Consider the following 20,474-nt stretch of genomic DNA (forward strand, 5'->3'; position numbering starts at 1 on the left):
ACTTTCCACACCTTACTGGATAAAGGACCGCTCATGTGAACTTAAACCCCCCTGTGACACAATGTGTGGCCTCAAAGTCCCATTTCCCCTTTAACGCTCAGCTTGGAACAAACAATTGACCTGGCTGTGATCCTCAAAGCTCCATGACTACTGAGCAGTTTTAACAACCAAAGTCTTTACAAATTCCAGGAAAGTGAGAGAGAGTCTTCTGTGTAGATGTTCACAAGTTAGAGGGGCCGTTAAATATTTGAAAAACATTGTAATGTAATGCAATACAACACAAAGGCGTGCTACTGCCTCATAACACACCATTAAATGCTGAGTCATTGCACAGATGTTGTGCTTGGCTGTAACTGTCTGTTGTGATGCAATATTTATGAATGGGGAATTTCATTGCATTAGATCATGCAAGAGTTTGTTTTTTTTGTATTGTAGATCATTAAAACAGGCTTACATTTATACGATTTCTCATCCTGTTTCTTTTCAGTAAGTACTTTTTTTGCCCCTTTTTTCTTTTTTTTAACCCTCTCTTTTATTCTTTGGCTGAAGCAGTGTTGTTGGCACAGCTGTGGTGAGGAGGCTTTCATACTGTGTGGAGTTGTTTGGGTTTGCAGGCTCAGAGATTAACTACTAACAACTCAAAAAGTAGTGTAAGGATCTTTATCATCAATTACAAAGACCTGAGTAACTCTACAGAGCAAGTGAAACAGTTCATATGCAGTTTCAATGCGAGTCCACACTCCCTGTGCATGAACATATTAGTAGAGTCCAACTTTTGGCTGTGTTTGTTGTGACTTTTCCCTCAACCACAGAGGTTAACAAACACTGGAAAAACTCATCAATCGCTGTTTGACAGTTCAACAGTCGCCTCAAGGGCCGAACACTGGAGCAACAGGAAGCAGCTGTGTGGACAAGAGGTGAAGCGATAAGTCTTTGCTCACGTTGCACAATCATCCACACTCCATATTAATGCTTACTCTGTGTTATACATTATTATAATAATAATTCATTTATTTTATATAGCAATTTTCAGTTAAAGACGCTTTACATAGAGAATGCAGAACAATGTTTTATGGATTATGGTTTTGTATAACATGAGGTCTCAAGTTTTCTCCCTGCTATCAGAGGAAAATACGAAAAACAACATTTTTTTAAAGTGTTTTTGGGGGCTTTTATCCCTTTATTTACAGGACAGCTGGAGAGAGTGAAGAGAGAGAGAACACCCCCTGAAAGATGATGAACAAACAAAATGCAGTGTGATTCTCCAGAGCGTTGTTGTGAACTCATGAGATTGATCATGTGTGTTGTGTCAGCAATTATCATTAGGTGTTTTTTGCTGGACAAAAAATATTTCAACAGATATATCAGAAGAATCATTTCATTGGACTTTTTTTTTAACATCATACACATGTAAATTAAGATATTATCTCCTCCAATGATCATCTGTCACTGTGTGTTTTACTTTTACTTTATGCAGTATTGTCAGGTGCTAATAACACATGTTAATGTAGCAGAGTCTTCTGAGCTGCTCTAGTCGTCTGCAGGTTCACAGGTGTTGGAGCGTTTCTCCAGCTTTAGTTTGATTGGCCGTAAAGGTCCTAACAAGCCTTGACCATCCATCTGCAGAGGAATCTGGTAAATGGACAAATTCAATGAATCAGAAACATTTTTTCTCACTTGCAAATGTCGTTTGAGTGTGTAAACAACAAAAATATAATCACCTCTGTCTCCTTGCAGACTGAGAAGCTGAAGTTCTGCAGAACTTCCACCAAGGCCAGTTTAACCATCACAAGAGCAAATCGCATCCCAATACAGTTCCTTGGGCCGATGCCAAATGGCAGGTAAGTGTACGGGTTGATGTTCTGCTTGTTCTCCTTACTAAATCTAGAAAACAAGGGCACAGAAAATAAGCAGATAAAACACAAGTTCAATACCTTAAGTATCTTCAAAAACCAATCTTCTACAAGTTCTCAATTGTATCTCTTGTTTGTTTCTTTATTCTACCTGCTGTACACAGTCTTATGCATTGAGTAGAGATTAAAGAAAAGCCAATATATTTCAATATGTAGGAATCATAATAAATAACTCATAGGCTACATAGTTTCAGTTCATGCTATTTTATGTTTAGTCTGCATTTACAGTGGTCATAGTGTCCCAAATGTCAGTACTTTTAAGTATTCATATTTCTACAGATGCCTATAAAGAGAAGTAAGTGGAATGTTTGTGTTAATATAAGTCTTAAATAGTTATATCTTCCGACAGCAATCACTTATATAGGGGGTTTGGTCTGAAACACGGGTCTGTCAGTCACTCTGCTCTGCTGTAAGCCGAGGAGAAAACTTTCCTTGTATCCTACAACCTTTATCCAATGAGGAGAGGGAACGGCATAATGGGGCGGTCCTCTCTGTGTGTGTAGCCAAGGGATGCGCGAGAATGTGGTGACGTAGGGACGAGGGCGGGGACTGCTAACTCCATCGGCTGACAAGAAGTTAGCCAAAACGACCGGATCGCTTACTTCTGCTTTAATTACAGAAATGCAATGAACACTCTTTGTTCACTAGAATGTGAGATTTGTGCCTCTAATGGTTAATGAACCTCAGTCCATAACCCATGTTACATGATCATGCACCATCTCTCCTCTATAAATAAAGCCAAAAAAAAAGGCTTCTTAAAGTAAAGCCAGAATCCCGTGTATGTGAAATGTTGTTGCTGGTGTTTTCACTCAGATGCATTAACACCCTTGTTGCTACCTGTCAGGTTTGAACTCTTCAGGCTCCGGCCACAGCTCAGGGTCTCGGTGCAGAGCGTAGACTGGGACCATGACAAGCATGCCCTTCGGGATTGTGAGTCCATTGATCTTAACAGTTTCTTTGGCCACTCGTTCGGCACGAGCAGCCGGAGGGTAGAGCCTGGGCACAAAACAAGGATGTTTTTAATGTCTTCATCAGGTTAAACACTGCCTCAAACTTACAAGTGTGTACCCTGGAAGTAGCTACAGTGTGGAGTGTTTTTTGCTATTGCTAATGCTGCTGTCCTGACTTTTCTTGTAGAGTCTTCATCAGGACACATTTCAGATTCCTTCAATATCTGCAGAACTAATAGGATTCCCATAAGCCTTTGCAATACTTACTAATTAGCAAATATTTGCATACTAACAAACTAAAGATAGCAGCCATGATGAGCATTACCTGCTAAATATTAGCATGTTAACATGCATGCTTACCTTAGCATTTAGTGATTGTCTACAACAGCCTCACAGTTCAAGTTCAGTGGGTTTGGTACTGTGAGAAACCGTACCGTAATTTGTACTGAATGATATTTATGTTATACATAAATCATTCAAAATCAAGCTCATTACCTCAGACACTCACTGACCACACTGTCTAGATACTCCATCTGTATCAGAGCTTCGTATTGGACTGGACCCTATGGAGTTGTTAAAACAGTTTTGATTAAATGCCATTCTCATTTTGAAAATCAATAACATTATGAAATAAGATGGAGAGAACTTTTGCCTCCACCTTATTCGGGAAAGTAGAGTCAATCTCCTTTTGCAGGTGTTTCATGACTTCAGGATTTCTTGCCAAAGTGTAGGCCAAGAAGACGAGCGTAACGGCACTGGTCTCATAACCAGCAAACACAAACATTGTCACTTGAGAAATGATCTCATGATCAGTCAGACCTGTAAAACGGTAAGATACATGAACAGTAACAGAGACATGGTGCCAGACATTTGTGTTTCTGTATGTGTGATGTGTGATGTGTAATGTAACTGTCTAATTACCATTTTTCTGTGTGTCTTTCCCGGGGCCAGCGACTGTCTGAGAGCTGATCATGTGTTGAAGGATATCCGCTGAGTTCTGAAAACAGGTGAGACAGTTTCTACAAAAGCTCTGCTGCTGTCTGTGTTTGTGTTATATGACAACATACAGCGTTGCTGTATGCCAGGATGTGATAGAGATTTACAGTTTTGGACTTATTACATTGTCTTGTGTTGTTACAGAAAATGTGCTGAAATACTTTTGTCATATTTTAAATGCACTGGATTGAGTTGATTTGTCGGGTTTTATTACATTTTTTAAAGCGTAAAATAATGTCACCAAAAGGTTCAATCTTTCAAACATATCACATGAAGCTCAGTCAGGAAGACGACTTCAGGTGTTCAGCAATCAGTCAGATCTCACAACGAACTCTTCCAGCCAACCACATTGTTCCTGTCACTCTTGTCCTCTACTGTTTTGCATAAAAATGAAGTCATTACTAATTTACATTATAAGGACTTCAAGGAGTCCAATCTCGACCTCTGGCTACATCTCAATCATCATCAAGACACTCAAAGTTCTCCAATGAAATCTAAATTCTTCCACATGACACCTGGGCATCTGTGGATGATGGTCATCATGTGATATGATTGAAAGCTCTAGACCAGCTACTAAAGGGACCTTGAGGAGAGATTGTCTTCTCAACAATGTTTTACCATCATGATATATTTCTGTCATGATACAAGATCAGGTGCCTCCACATTGAGGAAATATTTTGTGTGTGTTTTGTCCAGACCTGCTGTGAGCTCTCTTTGCGTTCTGCTCTGATCTTCTCCACCAACATTTTGAAGTAATCAGTAGAAGTCTTGGGGAATAGGGAGACACCAAGCAGCTCCAACAGAGGAAGAACGATGGGGAAACATCCTGAGGAGGGAAGAACAGGGTGAATAATTATATTCATAGTCACAAAACTTGAAAGGTGAAATTGAAAAGCAGTGGAGGACCTTGGAATATAAAAAGAGGAAGAGAGAATCTGAACAGCTTTGAGCCATGAGTGAGGAGGGGGCCTGAGGGGTCGTTGATGGAGTCCATATCCACATTGAAGGCACAGCTCCCCATCACATCCATACTGTATGGTCCAAAAAACCTGAAAGCCGCAGATTATAATCATTGATCAGTGGTTGATCCATTGTCTTTTTCTTGGTAACACTGTAAAGTAATGCAGGCTGGGTTTGAATGAAAAAAGTCACCACTGAGGGCGTGTGTTCATGAAATAGTCTCCTTCAATCAAAGAGAGCAAATGTGGATATTGCACCCACTGTACAAATCCAAACCCAAATGTATAGGAACACATGAAAGAAAAATGTGTGTGTGTGTGTACAACATCCCCATTAAAAGGGATAGTTCAACATTTTTGGCAAATTGGCCCATTGCCATAATCCCTATAGTGATAGCAGTAGGTTCATTACCTTTAATTGTCGGTGCAAGCTATTTTTAGAACGGCGGAGCAGAGCTGCGAGCTGCTCAGAGCTACGCTACGGAGGCTCATGGGATTTCTTGGTTCCCTCATCAAACTCATCAAATACACAATCCAACAACTCCAAAACGCTCTGGTGGACAAGTTGTGACCTGCACATTCACCACTCTATGAGATAATAATGAGAGTTGTTTCCGAGGCAAATGCAGAGACTGCTTGCTGAAATCTGCGGTTTTGCATGAATTTACCTCTAAAACAACTCTGTCTTGTATCGTTCCGTTATTATCTCATAGCGTGGTGAATGTGCAGGTCACAACTTGTCCACGAGAGCGTTTTGGAGTTGTTGGATTGTGTATTTGATGAGTTTGATGAGGGAAACCAAGAAATCCCATTAGCCTCCGTAGCATACAGTAGCTCTGAGCAGCTTGTGTCTCTCCTCCGCTGTTTAAAATAGTTTGCACCGACAATTAAAGGTAACGAACCTGCTATGACTATTAGTCCAGTAATTTTAGGCCAAAAAAGGGGTCAACGTTAAACAAATTGCAACAGAAGCAAACTCAACTGATTTTGTATCCTCAACATGTCCTGAGTGAGGGAAAAAAAGCCCCGAAGAATCCCATTAGGGGAAAGTTTAGAAAAACACCCAAACATATCCCATTTATACGCATATAAAAAATTTTTTTCACGTGAATAGGGTAAAATTTTTAACCTTTAGATATCTCCATGAAAATTACTGAGTTGATTACTTACATTAAGACAAACAAAAAATGTATTACAAGTTTTTTGAAATTCTTTGTTAACATGAGCAAATGTGCATAAATGTGCATAAATGTGCATAAATTGCACTGTTTTGACGGCACATGTATATATGAAGTTGCTGTGGTGGTACCGGCATGAAAATTGGAATGAGTTGACTCCATCGGTCAACCGGCAAGTTGACCACTTTAAATCTCAAGATGACTGCAATTTTTCAAGACAGCCACATCCTTAGTAGAGCAGGTATGACACGCTCCGTCTCTATTAATGCTCATGGGCCTAAATTGGTTCCACATTTTCATTATTAAGTTTTTTAACTGTAATATGTTAACAAGATTGAACAAGACATTTTCACCTGCTCTACCCAATGTTTAGATCAGGTGCTGTATGTATGCAAATTAGCCATACGTAATTGGATTATGCACTGTTGGCTCATGTCATACCTCTACTAAGGATGTGGCTGTCTTGAAAAATCAACCAAAACCCGGCCATAGCAGCGTATTTCAGTTTGTGCGAATCAGGGGATTTTACAGTCATCTTGAAATTTAAAGTGGTCAACTTGTCGGTTGACCGATGGAGTCAACTCACTCCAATTTCCATGCCGGTACCACCACAGCAACTTCATATATACATGTGCCGTCAAAACAGTGCAATTTATGCACATTTATGCACATTTATGCACATTTATGCACATTTGCTCATGTTAACAAAGAATTTCCAAAAAACTTGTAATACATTTTTTGTTTGTCTTAATGTAAGTAATCAACTCAGTAATTTTCATGGAGATATCTAAAGGTTAAAAATTTTACCCTATTCATGTGAAAAAAAATGTTTTATATGCGTATTAATGGGATATGTTAGGGTGTTTTTCTAAACTTTCCCCTAATGGGATTCTTCGGGGCTTTTTTTCCCTCACTCAGGACATGTTGAGGATACAAAATCAGTTGAGTTTGCTTCTGTTGCAATTTGTTTAACCTTTTCTCATAAAATGACTGGACTATATAGGGATTATGGCAATGGGCCAATTTGCCAAAATGTTGAACTATCCCTTGTTACTAAAGCATATAGTTTAGACTGTAATAGTTCAGTGGATTCTGAAATTGATGCAATTGCATAAATAATAAGAAAAAATAAATCATGGACTTTAATCTAAACTTTTTTTTTGCCTCATTCAGCATTTGAATACACCCATTACGCTCCTCCTATAATGAAACTCAAATACTGTACAAATGTGTTGCACTTCTTGTTGTTTACTTTGCTTTCCTTCTCTGTCCACTTCCTCCCAAACCAGTAACTGTGATCCTCTTATGTCACATGGTTCCTCTGATAATGTTTTTATCTCGTTTTCTTGCAGTTGTATCAACAAGTTTGTCTTCGTTTGGTATTTGCCTTTTAGTATTGGAGTTCAGTGTTAATGGAGTAGAAGGTGTACAGTAGAAACACAGTCTGTTGCCTTTGTACAGACAGGAGGGTTAAGTTAAAGCAGAAGTAAGCGGAATGTTTTTGTTAATATAAGTCTTAAATAGTTATATCTTCCGACAGAAATCACTTATATTAGTTGTATTTTTCTTGTGTTCAGACAATTGAAATCAAGAGTGATGTTACCTGCTTGACAGTTTCGACTGTGACTCCAGTCTTCCTCAGAAGCGTCATCCGACGTGTTACTGACGTGTCATTTATCAGCTGGTCGGTACGGCGGACCTGTCAGAGTCCGCCGTACCGACCGCGCCCCCTCCGCCTTGGGTGGTCTCTGGAGCACGGAATCCCAGGTGTGCGAGAGAGTGTACGCCCCCTCGTCCCGGTTGATGGTGTCCCTCGCCCGCTTCCTGATCTCTATGGCCTCTTTTATCCAGCGTTTGAACTTGTTTGTTTCCGATGTGATGATTTTGCCTTTGTCCCAATCCATGATGTGATTATTTCTTCTGCAGTGGTCTGTGATTGCTGACCCAAGGCGGAGGGGGCGCGGTCGGTACGGCGGACTCTGACAGGTCCGCCGTACCGACCAGCTGATAAATGACACGTCAGTAACACGTCGGATGACGCTTCTGAGGAAGACTGGAGTCACAGTCGAAACTGTCAAGCAGGTAACATCACTCTTGATTTCAATTGTCTGAACACAAGAAAAATACAATTAATATATTTGAGAAGACAAAATGAACATAATTAATCTAGAAATCACTTATATAGAGTGTTTGGTCTGAAACACGGGTCTGTCAGTCACTCTGCTCTGCTGTAAGCCGAGGAGAAAACTTTCCTTGTATCCTACAACCTTTATCCAACGAGGAGAGAGAACGGCATAAAGGGGCGGTCCTCTCTGTGTGTGCAGCCAAGGGATGCGTGTGAATGCGGTGACGTAGGGACGAGGGCGGGGACTGCTAACTCCATTGGCTGACAAGAAGTTAGCCAAAACGACCTCTTTGCTTCTGCTTTAAGTTAAGCAAGGTTTTGTTTGCACATCTTTAGATAGATTCAAAGATTTAATTTCCAGGCAACTTTTTTAAAAATAGAAATAAAAAAAAGTACTTATTTGTGTTTTGATTTGTTAAAGTTATATTTCGACCTTTTAGGAAATACACTTTTTAATTTCCTTGCAAATTGTCTGTATGGTAAATTTGACACTACAGCCTGCAGCTTATAGTACAAAGACTGGTGACAGGTGTCCGGCTCTGTCCAAAGGTAACACGATTGTTTTCATGCAGCCATATCTGTGAAGATAAATGATTTATTTTGGGTAATTAAAACTTACTCTCTCACAGTGATAACACCATCGCTGTCACTTCCCAGTGTGGACTGCAGCTTGTCTGTCAGTTTGCGGGAGTGATGTTTCATGATGTGAAACATCTTAAAAAGAGGAGGGAAGAGAGTGCACAAAATAAAGTGGTGATGAATATTTACATGGTTTCATTCTGCTCAAATATGAATCAAACTAAAACTGACTCCTACCTCTTTAATACGCCCAGTGGTGAAGGAGGGGGTGAGGATGTTACGAATCCTCCTCCAGTTATCATCCTCAGTAATACTTATTGCATCATACAGCTCTCCATTCAGACGGAAGTTCTGAAGAGATAGGGAGCCATGTTTACGATTTAGTCTTTTTGCTTTTAACGTGGCTGTTTAAAATGATCAATTTGAGATAAAAATGGGAAATTTTGAAGTCTTTTTAAGGCAAATTCTCCTATTACCATAATCCCTAGGGGTGGGTTCATCACCTTTAATTATCGGTGCATGTTGCAGACGCGAGCTGCTCAGTGAACACAATGGAGGTGAACGGTACAGGTTCCCTGTCCCTCATCAAACTCATCAAATACACAATCCAACAACTCCAAAACGCTCTCGTGGACAAGTTGTGACCTGCATTAACCACGCTATGAAATAATGTGACATTTTGAGACAGAGTTGTTTTCAAGGCAAATGCGTAGCCGGAACCACTCTGCCCCGCTGATCTCAAAAGAACATGGATCGATAGCCTAATTAAAGGTGATGAACCTACCCCTCCCTATGACTATAGGCATTATGGCAATAGGCAAATTTGCCAAAATGGTGAACAATCCCTTTAAGTCATGGGAAGATGGCATTATAGTTTATTTTTCAAGTCGTTGCCTTTGAGGTTAATCTTGTGTGTTCTTACCCTCCGGTTGGTGAAGTAGGTGAAGCACTCCTTTACCATGATGGTTTTCACCATGTCAGGATCCATCACCACCAGCATCGGCCTCTTGAGCTCATACGTGCTGGACATTTACATAAACACAATTTTACATGTTGGGACTTCAGTGTAAAACTCTTCCATCTACTTCCATTCAGAAAGAGACTTAGTTTATATATTCACACATGTAAAAGGTATAGACTCACCCCCATACTCTCCCAAACTTTTGAGCGCACTCTTTATCGTCCAAGTAGTAAACCTGGTAACCAGAATGGTTATTAATAGTAAACAAACACTACTGTCCCGATATGTACCATTTTAGATTTAAATTTACATGATGAAAATTATTTAAATCTTTGATTCTTTGATTACAAATATAACAAGTCATTTACGCACCGGGTTTAACCTGCACATTGAGCCTAAGTACATAATTGGCTTGGGACCCGGGATCCCCAACTTCTCAAATACTCCGTAGCTCGAGTAGCCATACCTGTGCACAACAGAGAAGGATTAAACGTCATAAAGTTGATCAGACACTGTTTGCTGTTTAAATGAATCTATCTGGAGTAGAATCAGTTCTTACATAACAAAGACACAGACAAATGTGATCAGTAAAATCCATGTTTCCAAAGAGAAAAAAGGAAGAAACCCCATTGCTCTCTCTCTCTCTTTCTCTGCGTCGTCACAGTGATCAGAGTCTGCACTGGACTCTGACTGCAGTTGCAGGAGGTGTGGTCTCCTCGTCTGTGTCAGTGTCACATGACAAGTTTAGACCTGCACACTGATCTTTGTTGGTCAGGGGGCGCCCATTTCCTCAAAGCATGTAACTTGACACAACTTGCCACTGCATTTTCAAAACCTTTATTTTGGCAACACTTCAAAAGTGGCTTGATCTTTAATTAGGAACAAAAACAAACAGATGCAGGCCAAGTGGTTAATTAGATTTTCACAAACAACACAAATTTCTTGCATTAATTTACTGAAGCACATATTAATTCTAACAAAGCTACATGACTTGTTTTAAGTGACAAAAGAGGCAAAGAATAGAAGTAAGCATGGAGAATTCAGAAGTTCAAGACTGACTGAACTTGCCTCTACATTTGGTGCCACACAGTTATGGATGGGTATTACGGGTATGAAGAATTTATAGCCTAATAATATAGAATAATAATAATTATTATTGCTTTCCACCACTGCTGATACAATATTTATTAAAACCTAAAATTATTATTTACATGGATTTTTAACATTGTTCAATTTCCCAGAGGAAATTGGTGCGCAACTAATTTCAATGGAAATTTACTATATTTTCATTTTGCTAAATAATGTAGGTTTAGGCAAATTAGCAATAGCATACAGGCTGGTTGCCTTCTTCAGCTGAGTTTCATTCACATGTACAAAACTTAACAATCAAAGGTGCTCCCATGTTGATAAAAATCACCAATACAATCACATACAGATTTAATTGTGAGATGATGACCCAGAGAAATAGGAAGCACAGAGTTGCTACCTTTTAATGTACCGTGCCAGACCTCTGGAAAGTAATATGTTGGCGTGTTCAGAATACGTTGCTAAATGGTTTTGAAAAAGTAATTGAGGTTTCTGAAATGTAGTTAAATATAGTGACTAGCGTTAAAAGAACAACACTGTTAAGCTTCAGAAACGATTTGGTCCACTTTAGAGTTATCAAAACTATTCTTTCATGCTTGGCTAATATTGAAAAATATGTTTCAATATTTACAGGTAAAACACATTTATAGACAATTATTACATAGATTTTTTTAAATGAATATATGATTGAAACGACAAACAAAAGACACCTCTGTTAATCCTTGGAGCCGGTGGCCAAGAAGGCCAATTAAATGATCCAAGGGTTAGTTGGCCTGGTCTATGAGTTTCTGCCACCCACGCCTGTGAGCACACGCCTGGAGCCATGCCCTTGTGTGTGTAGTCAACGGGAAATAAATTAGTCTACAAACATGAATTTATGATAACACTCATTGGCAGTGTCATTCCACTTTTTAAAATGATTTCTTTCTATTTTTTCCCACTTATTCCACAAAATATGGCGTGGGCCAAGAGAAAATTAACCTACACTTTGACATTTGTAGCCTACTGTCAATTTTTTTTTAAATTTAATCTCTCTTAACACAAGCAGTATAATAATTGAGCCCATATAAAGACGAAGCAGATAAAAAATAATTTTCATAGATGCTGGCCACTCTCTCTCTGTTAATCATTCACCCAGTCTCCCTGGCTGCCATTGGCTCAGCTCTCTGCAACAGGTCAGTCCAGTTAGACTTAAAAGCTCTTAGTCATGATTTAGCGCTTCAGACAAACTATTGGGAGAAGAGAGGAGACGCAAAAAGATGAGCTACTTTTTCTACTTCTCCGCGGAGACCTGGACTCTCCTGGTCGCTCTCATCACATTGATTATTGTGTAAGTGTCCAAGTATATATATATATATTTTAGCATGTAGCCTACATAATGACAATCTCCTCTGCTGTTTGTTTGTCTCTTCACAGATATGCCTACTGGCCTTATGGCACATTTAAAAGAATGGGGATCCCTGGTCCTAAACCAGTCCCTTTTTTCGGCACCATGCTGGCTTATAGAAAGGTTAGTTGATAAAATTTACCAACATACGTATGCCAAAGGAAGTGTGGTTGTAGAGTTTCGTTCTCGAAGCAAACAATAAGTGTTGTATGTAGACAATTTACTGTGTAATGGATTCAGAGCTGGAGTTTAGACCAGTACTGATAGTGAGTCACACATTTGAATATATTGTATTTTATATTAAAATGATCATTCTCTTCTTAGGGATTCCAGAACTTTGACTCAGAGTGCTTCAATAAATATGGGAAAACATGGGGGTAAGTCTGCATTTATGTACAGAGTATTATCTCTACAGAGTGTTTAGGTATAGATGATAGTCTTTGTTATATTGTTGGAGGTGCTAGTCTGTCAATGTTAAGTTTGGAGATATTGTCAAACTTTTACCTGGTGTTAATAACGTCTTCATGTTCACATTCTTCTCTGTTCTTATCACATCTAGCATTTTTGATGGCCGTCAGCCTGTGCTGTGTATTGCGGACCCTGCCATGATAAAAACGGTTCTGATAAAGGAGTGTTACTCTCTGTTCACCAACCGCAGAGTACGCACCACTACAAACATGTTCAGTCACTCATCATGATCTATGTCCTTTAATTGAACTCTTGTCAGTAATTGTTTTCTTACTCTGTTGCAGAACTTCCGTCTGAACGGACAATTGTATGACGCCGTGTCCATCGCTGAAGACGACCAATGGAAGAGGATTCGCAGTGTCCTCTCTCCCTCCTTCACATCAGGAAGACTGAAAGAAGTAAGTAAGAGTCACTCCTGCTCTTGGCCTCCTCTGGCTCTTGTTTTGTATTCAACATAGTTTGTCACAGGCTGCCATTATGCTCCAGTGGCAAGAAAGACTGGAGCTGTCAGTGAAAAGAGGCGGCAACAACTTCGCACTTTCACCTGTTGTACATTGGCCTCAGGTTGGCCGAATGTAGCACTACAGAAACTTTAGTAAAAGGAGCAGCACGTCGGCTGCATCGAACCTGCAACACTAACAACCTGCACCAGCACTCAGGGCCGTCGCTAGGAATTTTGGGCCCCCTGACTGAATACTGAATTGGGCCCCTGCCCCTTGACTTTTTATCACCACTTTTTTCTTAGACTATGTATTATACTTTTGTATTTATTTTTCTTTTACTCTATGTTCTTGAGAGTGCCTGACACATGCAGTATAGTCTGGGTTGTAAGCAGAATAATTTAGTCATAAGGCTATGGGGGGTTTTATAGGACCTACAGGGCTGTGGGCCCCTAGAATTTCCACCACCTTTCTCCCCTATGCAAAAGCTCTGCCAGCACTTAATAACACCACAAAGCCGTATATGATTGCTGCATAGCTAAAAACCGACAACTAGTGTGTCAAATAGCCACCGACACGGGTCACTGACTTAAAGGTGTTGGCTACAAGTTTAATTCCTCCCAGCCAGTAGGTGCCGCACTCACACTTGCCCGCTCTCGCTCCAGCCTTCAATTGTACCTACTGGTTGCCAGATACGCCTATAGGGAGCAGCTAGTAGCTAAAGCTAAGCTAACGCTAACCGTATTTAACGAGCAGCAGCTCCAGTGTTGACAGCGTACTGAAAACACATCTGAATAATTTCACACTAACTCACCTGCAGACGAACCCGACGAACCCGCAGCATCACGCCTGCACCAGAAACGTTACAGTAGCCTACCGGCTGAGTTAGTTAGCATTAGCATTAGCACGATGCCATTTCACCACAGAGCTATCACGATTTGGCCCCTGAGCTCCGCCTCACGTGACATCAATGCTGTTGGCGCAGAGATCATTTCATGCCGATGTTGCCAATGTAACCAGATGTAAATATTTATATATTTTGGACCCATCAAAATTTATGAAACAATTAGGCTATAGCTACTATAAAAAAAAAAAAACAGTAATTTTAATAGTAATCTTTTATTCTCTAGACGTTCTATGGATGTATTATTTTTTGAAAAATTAATCGTTTTGATGGAAAAAGTTGTATTACCTTTAAAGGTGTACAGAAATGGCCGTTTGTCCTGTTTGTCGCGCGACTCGCGCCGAGTTGTCACGAGCTGCAACACGAGTTTACCCGAGTAAGGAAAACGAATTTGATTGGTCGTTATCGAGCGGGCGGGATATTCAAAGCTTGGGGCGAGCCCGAGCTCCGTGTGTGTGTGCGTGTCTCAGACGTTTGAATGACGGATTACGGATCCAATGTCAGTGGCTGATGATGAATCGTGTACAGGCTGACGTATAATCCGTGCGCCTGCATTATCCAATGCGAAAAAAAAAACACACTTTCATCCCGGATTTACTCAAAAATAGAATTTTGCACAAAGTTTGGCCTACATCGTCTAAAAGATGAGTTATTACATTAATTTTATGATCCAGAGTGGGCTCAAATTCAATTTTCTTTTCTGTACACCTTTAAAGAGCTTTGGAAGTAGGCTATACCTTCATATGAAAACAGATCAAAAAGACGTGTCCTCCTGCATTTTAGTCTGGTCAGTATACTGGACTGAAAAAAGCTGAGATTTTCATTACTACAGTGGACATGTGGTCAAAAAGTACAGTATTTCATTAATATGAACTCTTTCTTAAGACTGTACTTCCCATACGATCACACAGAGGAGAACATGTAGCTGGCTTGCCTGATTTGTTACTGAGTTTTATATTAATGTTTAGAAAGGCATATTTGTCAGAGCTTTGTCAAGTTGTTTAAGTAATGAAATACTCTTAACCGTTGTTACAATTAAAAAGATGTCATTAGTATCAAACATTATCTGATGTCATCATAATAAGGAGTGGCCTACAGGAAAGACCAGTTTTTGTTTAGTTTATCAAATATTGTGTTGGTCGTAACATAAAACGAGTTATTGCCTATTTTGTTGAATAACACAAAGGATTAGGAACTTAATCTGAAATAATCGCATATTAAAACTGCAATTGCAATATTGGTAAAAGAAAAAAAAATTAAACATTGCAATTAACTTAATTTAAAAAAAGAAATCGACTAGGATCAATGTTGTAACTTCAGTGTATATGTGACTGTTTTCTCTCTCCATCTGTGTCGGTCTGCACCTCAGATGTTTGATATAATGAAGCGGCACTCTGCTAACCTCATCAGCAGCATGGGCAAGAAGGTAGAGAAGGACGAGCCCTTAGAGATGAAGGAGTAAGAAGACTCACCAACCCTTGAACTTCATTCATTTTAAATGATCCCACAAATGCATTACAACAACTGGATGTGTGTTTTTTTAAGGTTCTTTGGACCCTATAGTATGGATGTGGTAACCAGCACAGCATTCAGTGTCGACATAGACTCACTCAACAACCCTTCAGATCCCTTCGTCAGCAACATCAAGAAGATGCTGAAGTTCGACCTTCTCAACCCTCTCTTACTCATTGTTGGTACAGTAACTTCTCATTTTAAATGTGAATGGACAACCAAAAACATTTGTGTTAGATAAACCTACAAGTCTACAGTCACTGTCTTTCCTGGTATTCTTGTTTCCTCCATTAACACTCTTTTTTTTTTTCTCTCTTCTTCAGCCTTCTTTCCTTTCATGGGTCCTATACTTGAAAAGTTTGAGTTTTCGTTTTTCCCAGCCTCTGTCACGGACTTCTTTTACGCTTCACTGCAGAAGATCAAGACTAATCGAGAGACCAGCAAGTCAACGGTATGGTTGTTTGTTTGTTCATACAGTATGTACAGTGTGTATTCAGAAATATAATCATCATTTTCTTCTACATGTCTGCTTTCAGAGTCGTGTGGATTTCCTTCAGCTGATGATTGACTCCCAGAAAAACGAGGCAGCAGAAAAGGATAAAGGTGATAAACACATCCACACAGTGGCGTGCACAGACTTTTTGAAGGGCAGGGGCGAAAAGGAAAAAAAGGGGCACCTAATAGCGCGTCCTCGCCACTGAAGAGGGCACTTTAGCACGCGTTTTGGCTTCCCTGAAGGCACTTTAACACATGTTTTAGCTCCCAAGAGGCCACTTTAGCACATGTTTTGGGTCCTAGATGTGGCTCCTAGAGGGCACTTTCAGGGCTGCCAAGTTTCAGAAAATGACAAGAGTGAGACTGTAGCGACATGGTGCATTTGGCCAGCTACCACAGGTCGGCGACGAAATAATTTTGGCCTTTTTAAACGTTGATTTGGCCTGTTTTATAATATCAATACCTTAAGACTAAAAAACATCGATGTGGCCTGTTTTAACACGTGTTTTGGCTCCCAAGAGGGCACTTTAGCACACGTTTTGGCTACCATGAGGGCACTTAAGCACGCGTTTTGGCTCCCAAGAGGGCACTTTAGCACGTGTTTCAGCTCCTAGAGGGCACTTTAGCACGCATTGTGGCTCCTAGAGGGCTCTTTAGCACACGTTTTGGCTCCTAGAGGGCACTTAAGCACGCGTTTTGGCTCCCAAGAGGGCACTTTAGCACACGTTTTGGCTACCATGAGGGCACTTTAGCACACGTTTTGGCTCCTAGAGGGCACTTAAGCACGCGTTTTGGCTCCCAAGAGGGCACTTTAGCACGCGTTTCAGCTCCTAGAGGGCACTTTAGCACGCATTGTGGCTCCTAGAGGGCTCTTTAGCACACGTTTTGGCTCCTAGAGGGCACTTTAGCACATGTTTTGGCTCCTAGAGGGCACCTGAGCACACGTTTTAGCTCCTAGAGGGCACTTTAACACACGTTTTGCCCCCCATGAGGACACTTTAGCACGTGTTTTGGCTTCCAAGAGGGCACTTTAACACGCGTTTTGGCTCCCAGGGGGCACTTTAGCACGCATTTTTCAACAATTGGGCCACGAGGGGGGGGCGACCGCCCCCCCCCGTGCACGCCACTGCATCCACAGCCACGACACATCTGTGTGTTAAAGCACAACGCTGCTGTGAATACTAACTCCTCACTCTCTCCTCAGGTTTGAGTGATCATGAAATCCTTTCTCAAGCCATGATTTTCATCTTTGCTGGATATGAAACAAGCAGCAGCTCTATGTCTTTCCTGGCTTACAATCTGGCGAGAAACCCGCATGTCATGAAACGGCTGCAGGAGGAGATTGACTCCACCTTCCCAAACAAGGTATATGTGGGAGTGAGAAGTGACATATTCAGTATTTACTTCAGACAGGAGTGGTTTATATTAAATCATGTGTCTGTGTGTTTTCGTCTAGGCTCCTGTTGAGTACCAGGCACTGATGCAGATGGAGTATTTAGACAGCGTCATCAACGAGTCCCTCCGACTTTACCCCATTGCCCCACGTCTGGAGCGTGTGGCCAAGGCGTCTGTGGAGATTAATGGCCTTGTGATTCCAAAAGATATGGTTGTCATGGTTCCCACGTGGCCTCTGCACCGGGACCCCGAACTGTGGCCCGAACCAGAGGAGTTCAAACCTGAGAGGTATCAGGAGGATTTACACATTAAAGTTATAGTTGGTAATCCTTTTTGTTATACTGGGTGAAATGGTCCTTCTATCCTGAGAGTAATCAATACATTATCAGAAAAAGGAACAAAAACGATCAGACTCCAGCTGCAGGACGGACAAAACTCTGACCAATCCATGCTTTTTGCTCCGAAAAGGGAAAACCAAGCAGATTCCTTCATGTCTAGTTCTGTCTGCCTACGCCCAGTCAAGCTGCCGTCTCTCTCCCCCTCTCCCTCCTCCTTTTCACCTACATCCGCGGAAAAGCCACACTCCAGTCTGATGGGTGGCAGTGTAGTTCTGACAATGCATGTTGGGTGTCTTCACCCACGTCCGCGGAAAGGTGAAGGCGAGGCTTCAGAGAGAAGACTGAGGAAAGGGGCTGGGACTTTTGTCTTGTGTATTTTCAAAATGCAGCCCGCTAGAACCGTTTTTCCACAGTCTCCAACCCTACTTTTAAGTTTTGTTGGTAAAAACACCCATAAAAAGGACCTGAGCTCTACAGATCATATATTCATATGTGTGTGTGTGTGTTTATCCTCAGATTCAGCAAAGAAAACAAGGACAGCATTGACCCCTACACATACATGCCGTTCGGAGCAGGACCCAGGAACTGCATCGGGATGCGTTTTGCTCTGGTGATGATGAAACTTGCAATAGTGGAGATCCTCCAGAGGTACAGCTTCGATGTGTGCAAGGAGACCGAGGTGAGACCACACATGTTCATATTTACTCACTGCATGTTATTGTTTTCCATTGATGATTTTGTTAACACCTTTTTTTCTCTTGTAATTTCCTGCCAGATCCCCTTAGAGCTGGACATCCAGGGTCTCATTTCACCAAAACGACCAATCCAACTGAAGCTGGCGCCACGATCTTAAACCTCCAGCTAAAAAAACAACGATGAAAGGCATATCATGCCTGATTTGCACTACAGTAATAAGACATCTTGTACAGTTGTGTACGTTCCTGGGCTCATATATGAGCTGGACATTTACATAAACACACATACATTTAGGGAATTTAGTGTAAAACTCATTTCAGTGTAGTCAAAGACTGTTGATCCATGTTATAGTGAGTCAGGTTAACATACATATTTATACTGAGTAAACAACAATAGATGATATGAATTGATTCCACAACATCTTGAGTGATTTCTTTTTACTGAATAGGTGTCAGGTCCCACCTCCTTACATGTTCTCTGATGTCTTGTCAGGGGAACGGAGCTGGTCGAGTGCGTTTTTGTCAAGTCTTTTGGTTTATTTACCCCATAAAATCTAAATATATCCAAAACTCTGTATAGAAATAACCAAATGACGCAACCTTTATGACCTATACTCTGACAAAATGTACTTTAAATCAATCATGTGTAAAGTTGATTTGTCTTGGGCACATCATATTATTATTTGCTCATTTATTGTTGTACACTTCTAAAAGTTTTTTAGAGTCATCCCTGTACTTTTTCGAATTTGTTTTATATGATTTAATGATACTTTTTATTTTAATTTTTTTCGAAATAAATTCATTAATTCATTCATTCATGTGTGCACGCAAGTAGTGGGAGCTTATAGTGACAGAAATTTCATACCAATATGAAATTTCTGTCACTTTAAGGATCTAGACCAGAGGTCTTCATCAGGGGGTCGGTGACCCCTAGCGGGTCCTCTGGGGTACTGCAGGGGGGTTAGACAATTTCTCAAAATGTTTTAGTTTTCACAATTATGTTCAAAATAAAAACGTCAAGAACAGCCTATATGCATGATTATCATGCAATCGATGGACACTGATGATATCTGCATTGGTATCAGATAACAAGGCAGTGGCACGGCCCCCTACTCACTGTACATGTACGTTAAAATAAAAACATTAATATGAACCTGCGTTTTATTTGAATATCTTAGTATTGAATGCACAATAACAAGGTGTGTTTATACCCACTGGGCCCAGTTTATTATAAAACACAGCTTTATACATTATACAGTAGGGGTCCCTGCTCCATCTCTCCATCAGAGTGTCTAGAACCTTAAAATGAAATGTATTTCTTTTTTCAAAATGATTAGAAATAATAATAAATTAAATCCACCATTTAAAATCAAATATTGTACACCAGGATTTACAGACTGGGTTGAACCTGTAAATTGGCACATCAATGGACTAATACCAGCAGGATCCCCAACTTATACAAGTAATAATAAGAATAAGAATTTTATATATAAAGCACTTTTTGAGCCAAAGTGCAAAGTGCTTTCCAGATAAAAACAAACGAATAAGCAGCATACAATTACAAAGAAAAAGAATCCCATGTAAGCTCTCCCTCCCCTATAAGACATATGACAATAAAACAAACATTACAGAATGTAGTTACATATAAAACATGTTAATTAAGAGCAAACCATACATGATAGATACTAAAACCATAAAACCAAAACTTAAATGTAGGCCATATTGTAAAAGGGTGTTTTAAGAAGGCTCTTAATAGTTGTGATGGAGTCTGCTGACCTTATGCAGAGGGGAAGCTGTTCCATAATCGGGGTGCTATCACTGAAAAAACATGGTCGCCCTTTGTTTTCAATCTGGTGTGAGGAACTGTTAAAAGGTTTTGCTCCTCTGATCTCAAGGGTCTGGCTACCAAGTTAAAAGTTGCTCGATATCTTCTGGGGCCAGATCATGGACTGCATTGTAAGTAATTAATCAAATTTTAAAATAAATGGGTAACCAGTGCAGTGATGCTGAAATGGGTGTCATGTGACAGGACCTTGTTGATTTTGTTATTAGGGCCTAATCTAGCTGCTGAATTTTGGATAAACCGTAGTTGT

The 20,474-nt window shown here is 40.4% G+C and overlaps 2 protein-coding genes across 3 annotated transcripts; one reads left to right on the forward strand and one right to left on the reverse strand.

The window, feature by feature from the left end:
• Window positions 1-983: 983 nt before the first annotated feature.
• On the reverse strand, window positions 984-13,011 carry LOC310993380 (cytochrome P450 3A30-like). 2 transcript variants are annotated; one of them, XM_083981716.1, is made up of 14 exons: window positions 12,877-13,011; window positions 10,034-10,127; window positions 9,844-9,896; window positions 9,623-9,722; window positions 8,938-9,051; window positions 8,741-8,835; window positions 4,766-4,908; window positions 4,558-4,685; window positions 3,785-3,860; window positions 3,522-3,682; window positions 3,359-3,426; window positions 2,751-2,909; window positions 1,722-1,884; window positions 984-1,632 (listed from the first exon to the last, which is right to left on the reverse strand). In XM_083981716.1, the coding sequence occupies exons 2-14, from the start codon at window positions 10,064-10,066 to the stop codon at window positions 1,531-1,533; spliced, it is 1,395 nt and encodes a 464-aa protein (XP_083837842.1). In that variant the 5' UTR covers window positions 10,067-10,127; window positions 12,877-13,011; the 3' UTR covers window positions 984-1,530. The 2 variants fall into 2 exon arrangements, with proteins under 2 accessions (XP_083837842.1, XP_083837841.1); XM_083981715.1 differs by lacking the exon at window positions 12,877-13,011 and adding an exon at window positions 10,221-10,336.
• On the forward strand, window positions 11,937-19,528 carry LOC310993410 (cytochrome P450 3A40). Its single transcript, XM_083981754.1, has 13 exons — window positions 11,937-12,077; window positions 12,164-12,257; window positions 12,459-12,511; window positions 12,694-12,793; window positions 12,887-13,000; window positions 15,316-15,404; window positions 15,492-15,640; window positions 15,782-15,909; window positions 15,995-16,061; window positions 17,158-17,318; window positions 17,410-17,636; window positions 18,203-18,365; window positions 18,462-19,528. Exons 1-13 carry the CDS (start codon window positions 12,007-12,009, stop codon window positions 18,537-18,539), a joined length of 1,494 nt encoding a protein of 497 aa, XP_083837880.1. The 5' UTR covers window positions 11,937-12,006; the 3' UTR covers window positions 18,540-19,528.
• Window positions 19,529-20,474: the final 946 nt, after the last annotated feature.

The sequence above is a fragment of the Trachurus trachurus genome (assembly GCF_905171665.1).
Source record: "Trachurus trachurus genome assembly, chromosome: 1".
NCBI lineage: Eukaryota > Metazoa > Chordata > Actinopteri > Carangiformes > Carangidae > Trachurus > Trachurus trachurus.

Excerpts from the sequence above, each read along its gene's own strand:
- LOC310993380 (XM_083981715.1), bottom strand. The coding sequence starts at position 10,291 with ATGGGGTTTCTTCCTTTTTTCTCTTTGGAAACATGGATTTTACTGATC. Across the intron at positions 9,897-10,033 it reads CAATGTGCAGGTTAAACCCG|GTTTACTACTTGGACGATAA; the intron begins GTGCGTAAATGA and ends TCTGGTTACCAG. Across the intron at positions 3,427-3,521 it reads ACTCTACTTTCCCGAATAAG|GGTCCAGTCCAATACGAAGC; the intron begins GTGGAGGCAAAA and ends ACAACTCCATAG.
- LOC310993410 (XM_083981754.1), top strand. The coding sequence starts at position 12,007 with ATGAGCTACTTTTTCTACTTCTCCGCGGAGACCTGGACTCTCCTGGTC. Across the intron at positions 12,512-12,693 it reads AAATATGGGAAAACATGGGG|CATTTTTGATGGCCGTCAGC; the intron begins GTAAGTCTGCAT and ends TATCACATCTAG. Across the intron at positions 15,641-15,781 it reads CCCTCTCTTACTCATTGTTG|CCTTCTTTCCTTTCATGGGT; the intron begins GTACAGTAACTT and ends TCTCTTCTTCAG.